Source organism: Cicer arietinum, chromosome 7, assembly GCF_000331145.2.
Source record: "Cicer arietinum cultivar CDC Frontier isolate Library 1 chromosome 7, Cicar.CDCFrontier_v2.0, whole genome shotgun sequence".
NCBI classification, from domain to species: Eukaryota; Viridiplantae; Streptophyta; class Magnoliopsida; order Fabales; family Fabaceae; genus Cicer; species Cicer arietinum.
This window is the reverse complement of record NC_021166.2, coordinates 52,003,425-52,010,417: the sequence shown is the minus strand read 5'-3', so window position 1 is coordinate 52,010,417 and position 6,993 is coordinate 52,003,425. Positions and strand designations below refer to the sequence as shown.

At 36.5% G+C, this 6,993-nt stretch overlaps 1 protein-coding gene across 1 annotated transcript in view; it reads left to right on the top strand.

The window, feature by feature from the left end:
* The window catches only part of LOC140918851 (uncharacterized), a 12,363-nt gene extending 6,233 nt beyond the window's left edge, over positions 1-6,130 (top strand). The window contains exons 3-4 of the mRNA XM_073363651.1: positions 5,558-5,962; positions 6,044-6,130. Coding sequence (XP_073219752.1) covers positions 5,558-5,962; positions 6,044-6,130 — 492 coding nt within the window. The remainder of the gene's footprint in view (positions 1-5,557; positions 5,963-6,043) is intronic.
* The last annotated feature ends 863 nt before the right edge of the window (positions 6,131-6,993 follow it).

The window sequence follows — 6,993 nt, the reverse complement described above, 5'->3', positions numbered from 1 at the left end:
TTGGCAGGGTACTACAGGAGGTTTATTGAAGGTTTTGCTAAGATTGTGACTCCATTGACACAACTTACCAGAAAAGATCAACCGTTCGTATGGACGGAGAAGTGTGAGGAAAATTTTCAGTTACTAAAGAGAAAATTGACGACCTCACCAGTATTGGTATTACCGCAATCAGAAGAACCCTATGAAGTTTATTGTGATGCATCTCACCAAGGTTTGGGATGTGTTATGATGCAACACAAGAAAGTTGCAGCTTATGCCTCAAGGCAATTGAAGATTCATGAGAGAAACTATCCTACTCATGATTTGGAGCTTACTGCTGTTGTTTTTGCATTGAAGATCTGGAGGCACTATTTATATGGGTGCACGCTCACAGTGTTCAGTGACCATAAAAGTTTGAAATATTTGTTTGATCAGAAGGAATTGAACATGCGCCAGAGACGATGGATGGAGACTCTCAAGGATTTTGATTTCACACTACAGTACCACCCTGGGAAGGCCAATGTAGTGGTTGATGCGTTGAGTAGAAGAAGTGTCTCGGTGTCTTCAACAATTATGGCTAGACAACAAGAGTTGTGGGAAGCTTTTAGAGATCTACACTTGAACGTAGAGTTTGCACCAGGAATTTTGAAATTCGGAATGATTAAGATTTCGAGTGGACTACTTGAAGACATTGTAAATTCTCAAGATGACGTCTTAATTCAAGAGAAGAGGAACCTAATAGTGCAAGGGAAGACAACTGAGTTTAAGATTGGATCAGATAATATTTTGCGATGTAATGGTAGGATTTGTGTACCAGGAATTACAGATATGAGGAAAACAATTTTAGAAGAGGCTCATAAGAGTAAGTTGAGCATTCATCCTAGAGCAACAAAGATGTATCAGGATTTGAGGCAGAATTATTGGTGGCCAGGAATGAAGAAACATGTAGCGGAGTATGTATCAACTTGTCTAACTTGTCAGAAAGCGAAGGTGGAACATCAGCGACCTGCTGGGATGTTGCAGCCATTAGATATACCTGAATGGAAGTGGGACATCATTTCCATGGATTTTATAACTGGATTGCCAAAAACAAGGAGAAAGAATGATTATATATGGGTGATAGTGGATCGACTGACTAAATTCGCACACTTTTTGCCAGTAAAGACCACCTATAAGGTAGATCAGTTAACATAGATCTACATTGCTGAAATTGTGAGATTACACAAAGTACCATCGAATATTGTATCAGACCGTGATCCGAAGTTCACATCACATTTTTTGGGAGCATTGCACGAAGCGTTGGGAACAAAACTACGATTGAGTTCAGCTTACCATCCACAAACGGACGGACAGACTGAAAGGACAAATCAGTCCCTGGAAGATCTATTGAGAGCATGTGTATTAGATGATAGAGGAAGTTGGGATGATGTACTTCCGTTGATTGAGTTCAACTACAACAATAGTTTCCACACAAGTATTGGAATGGCACCATATGAGGCTTTATATGGGCGCAAGTGTCAAACGCCCTTGTGTTGGTATAAGGACGGTGAAAGTATGATTGTCGGACCATAGATGGTACAACAAACTACAGCTAAGGTAAAGAGGATCAAAGAGAAAATGAAGACTTCACAAGATCGTTAGAAGAGTTACGCGGACAAGCGTCGCATACTTTTAGAATTCGAACAGGGCGACCATGTATTTCTAAGAGTCACACCTACTACTGGAATTGGTAGAGCCTTGAAATCGAAGAAGTTGACTCCGAAATTCATTGGACCATATCAGATTTCTGCACGAATTGGACCTGTTGCTTATCGGATTGCATTGCTTCTGATACTGTCCAATATTCATGACGTGATTCATGTGTCACAATTAAGGAAATATCTTGCAGATCCATCTCATGTGATCGAACCAGACACAATCCAACTAAAGGATAACTTGTCATTCGAAGTACCACCTGTGAGAATTGATGACAAGAAGATTAAGCGATTGAGGACCAAGGATGTTCCGTTGGTCAAGATGATTTGGAACCCAATTACTAGAGATGCGACTTGGGAACTGGAGAGCAAGATGAGAGAACAACACCCAGAGTTATTTATCGACGCATAGTTTCGAGGACGAAACTAATTTTAGGGGGGTAGTAATGTAAGACCCATAATTTTAAAGTATACTTTATGTATTTTAGTGTATTTTGGTATTGAACTCGGAGGCTTTTTAGCCAAAGTTATTAATATTTTGGAGTTTATATGACCAAAAAGATATTTGATGCCCGATTAAAATTACTCGTCGATAAATAAATTAAATTAAGTACGGTGAATCCTTTACGAAGAATTTAATGTCTTATGGGTGAAATGGTAATTTTAATAAATATCTAGATATTTGGAGGGAAAAGAAAAGGAAATATAAAGAAAAGAAATAAAAAGGAAGGAAAAAGAAAGAAAGGAAAAAGGAAGGAAAGAAAGAAAACAAAATCCATCTTCTTCATCTGCCTCGCGTGACTCATTCTTCCATTTTCATTTTCGCTTCTTCCTTTTGTTCAAGAATAGAAACCCAAGGCTTAGTGGGTAAGAAAGCAAGGATTTCTCAACTTCATACTTCCTCGTTGTTTCGAAAACGAAGAAAAACGGTGTTAGGGATTTCAAAACCGTCAAACACAAACCTCCTCGTTTCATCTAGATCTAAGCTTCGTTTCGCAATAAGAATGGGGAATCTTTTAATGTCTTGTTTACTTAATGTTTGTTTTGAAAATCGTTTAAGTTAAATGAGTATTAAGAATGGGGAATCTTTTAATGTCTTGTTTACTTAATGTTTGTTTTGAAAATCGTTTAAGTTAAATGAGTATTAAGAATGGGGAATCTTTTAATGTCTTGTTTACTTAATGTTTGTTTTGAAAATCGTTTAAGTTAAATGAGTATTAAGAATGGGGAATCTTTTAATGTCTTGTTTACTTAATGTTTGTTTTGAAAATCGTTTAAGTTAAATGAGTATTAAGAATGGGGAATCTTTTAATGTCTTGTTTACTTAATGTTTGTTTTGAAAATCGTTTAAGTTAAATGAGTATTAAGAATGGGGAATCTTTTAATGTCTTGTTTACTTAATGTTTGTTTTGAAAATCGTTTAAGTTAAATGAGTATTAAGAATGGGGAATCTCTTAATGTCTTGTTTACTTAATGTTTGTTTTGAAAATCGTTTAAGTTAAATGAGTATTAAGAATGGGGAATCTCTTAATGTCTTGTTTACTTAATGTTTGTTTTGAAAATCGTTTAAGTTAAATGAGTATTAAGAATGGGGAATCTCTTAATGTCTTGTTTACTTAATGTTTGTTTTGAAAATCGTTTAAGTTAAACGAGTATTAAGAATGGGGAATCTCTTAATGTCTTGGTTACTTAATGTTTGTTGTGAAAAGCGTTTAAGTTAAATGAGTATTAAGAATGGGGAATCTCTTAATGGCTTGTTTACTTAATGTTTGTTTTGAAAATCGTTTAAGTTAAATGAGGAATCTTTTAATATCTACATTTGCTTAACGATTGTCGTGGATGGAGTCAGTATATGCTCATGCATTTTCATTCTTTTTGTAAATCGTGCAGACCCGTGATAGGTGGCACCTCGGTAAACGGTACGGGCCCGTGATAGGCAGTACGTTTATGGTTTACGTTTTTTTGTAAATTGTGCAGACCCGTGATAGGTGGCACCTTGATAAATAGTACTTTGGCATGTGATAGGCGGTACATTTATGATTTAGATTTTTGTAAACCATGCAGACCCGTGATAGGTGGCACCTCGGTAAACGGTACGGGCCCGTGATAGGCAGTACGTTTATGGTTTACGTTTTTTTGTAAATTGTGCAGACCCGTGATAGGTGGCACCTTGGTAAATAGTACTTTGGCCTGTGATAGGCGGTACATTTAGAATTTACGTTCTTTTTAGTAAACCGTGCAGACTCGTGATATGTGGCACCTCGGTAAACGGTACAGGCCCGTGATAGGCAGTACGTTTATGGTTTACGCTTTTTAGTAAATCGTGCAGACCCGTGATAGGTGGCACCTCGGTAATTGGTACTTTGGCCTGCGATAGGCGGTACAATTATGATTTACGGCCCTTCGAGGGGGGTTTTGGTTTGGAATTCCGAGTCCATGCATTTTGGCATATACGCATTGCATTAGGATGCTTGACACTCGAGTCGTGTTTGATTCAAGTGTATGATTGAGTGTTTGAACTTGAGATGTCATTGTGATTGTGATAATTGTACTAAGTGTCTATGTTTTGGAACAAATTGTGTGTAAGTGAAATTGATTGTAAAACTGTTTCGAAACTCAAGTTGTTGTGGTGATTGTGTGGTAATTGCTAAGTGTTATATTTTGGAGTTGTGTGTGAATGTGATTGAGTTAGTTTATGTAGTTTTAAGAAAAACATGCAGGGAAATCGATTCCCAAATCGATTATTTTAAAAGCTATTCCACAAAAATGGATTTGGCAATCGATTGGATCCATTACAGGAGCTCAGCCATTTTGACAAAATCGATTGGCTTTAATACAGGGGCTCAGTTATCCATTCAATCGATTTCCCAATTGATTGAATTAAGCCCAGAGTACAGTTTTCACGAAAAATCCTCAGGAAATCGATTTCCCAATCGATTGGCTTTAACACAGGGGCTCAGTTATTCATTCAATCGATTTCCCAATCGATTGATTTAAGCCCAGAGTTCAGTTTTCACTAAAACCCTTCATCCAAATCGATTTCCCAATCGATTGGCTTAGTGGAAATTCTTATTTTGAGTTAGATGATCGATTGCTCAATTGGTTCATCAATGGATTGGCCAGTTGTTTATTACTTAATTGATTTAAGACTTATTTTGACTTCATTTTCATTTGGCAAGTATTATATGAACTTTTAGCATATGGAAAATCCTTTTAAGGTGCATGCTTAGTGGAAATGTTATTTTGTGCATTCAAAAACTTAAATGTTATGTGTTAACTGTTAATTTCGGTTGGTGACCATTTACAACTATTGTGGAAATCTGGGCTTTGCCCTCAGATGAGAGTTAGGACAATCCTACCGGTTCGTACCCTGTGGATGGGAATGTAGACGGGAACGCCTGACTGGAGCTATGTTAGGAGGATCTTACGAGGCGCGTGGAGATCACTCAGGGTGTATAGTTTTTTGGTAGAATGATCAGATTCGGTTGACATAGAGGGAACAAATGTCTTTATTTTGGATTGCTTTTATTTTAAATTGGAAGATGGTATCTTTACTAATATTGTCAGCACGACATCTTATGTTAATGGATTCCATGTACCACTTTCTGATGTGTAAATACTTTGGATTCGTATTTCAAAAAAACTATTCCGCTGCTTGTGAATTTTGTTGACTTATTTGTCGTTGTGTTACGACTTCAATATTTATCAAAAAGTATTTCCTTATTTATCTCTTTGTTATTATGAATTTGTTTTGAAAAAAAAATACACTCGCGCTGTTAAAAATCGGGGTGTTGCAACAAGCCTCTCAATCAAAGAAACACCCCTCTCAGTCATCTCATTCTTCAAAAAATTTGTTATTGACACAATTTCCTGATATTATTCAGCCATACATTGATGACATATTTGACGTGGCAGCTGATGGAAATTGTGGTTTTCGCGCTATTGCATTATTGCTTGGTTTCGGTGAAGAGTGTTGGTCTTTGGTCCGCAAGAGATTGGATCAAGAGATTGTTTCTCATGTAACTCCATATGATAGATTGTTCACAGGACGCATTAAAGAAGTAAGAGATTCGTTGATGATATCCGGCTTAGGTGTTCAACCCATGGATAAATGGTTGTCCATACCTGATATGGGTTACGTGATAGCGACATCATATAATATTATTCTTGTCACGTTCGGTCTGACATTTTCAATGACTTTCTTTCTTATGAGGGGTTCACATTTCGGATCGACAAAAAATGATCGCATTTGTTGTATTGGTTTTGTTAATGGAAATCACTGGGTTCCGGTAATTATTTTCTTATACTTTTTTAAATTTTATTCTGATAATTGTTGTCTTATATTTTGTTAATTTATTTAATTTTTGTAGTTAAAGATGAAAGATGGATTTCCAATGCCAGACATTGCACCAGGTTGGAAGCAATATCGTACCAATGAGCAACTTCTTGGGCAATAACATACACATGCCGTCTACAACACTGGGGGTATTTATTAGGCCGGTTGTCACGTGTTACCCAAAATCCACCTACGGAACCCGTAGATGCAATGTCTTTAGATGAACCTTAATGTTTTAAAATTGATACAAAATCACTTTAATGTAACCGACATTTCAATTGTTATTAATTAATTTTAGTTTTTTGTCATGCATTTTAGTAATTGATTTTATCTTGTATTTATTTCATAAAGTAACCGACATAACAATAATTAATAGAGTAACTGACTTAACAATACTTAATAATTAATAAAGTAACCGACATAACAATAATTAATAGAGTAACTGACTTAACAATACTTAATAATTAATAAAGTAACCGACATAACAATAATTAATAGAGTAACTGACTTAACAATACTTAATAATTAATAAAGTAACCGACATAACAATAGTTCATCAAAAGTGTTACTACTAACTAGTGCGACTACGTGATAAATACAAAGCTTTATAAAAGTGAATATACAACTCATCATCTGGACTAGCTTGATGTTGACTCAACCCCTGTTGTATAAGATCACCGATCTGCTGTAGGATAGGTGGCGGCTGTGAACTAGAAGCATCTGCACTGGTTGGCGGTACACTATAACGTGGGACCTGAGGTACACCATCTGGTCGCACCAGCAGTTGATGAGACACCTGATAGAATCACTCCAAATATCCATCTTCACACTCGGATGGATATATAGCTGGACGAAGCTTGTGAAATAGCTCTGTCACTAGCGTCACATATCCCAACCATTCCACATCTACATCAAATAATCTAGCAGGATCTGGAAGTGGCGGTGAAGGAATATATTGGATATATCCAAATTGTCTCAAACACC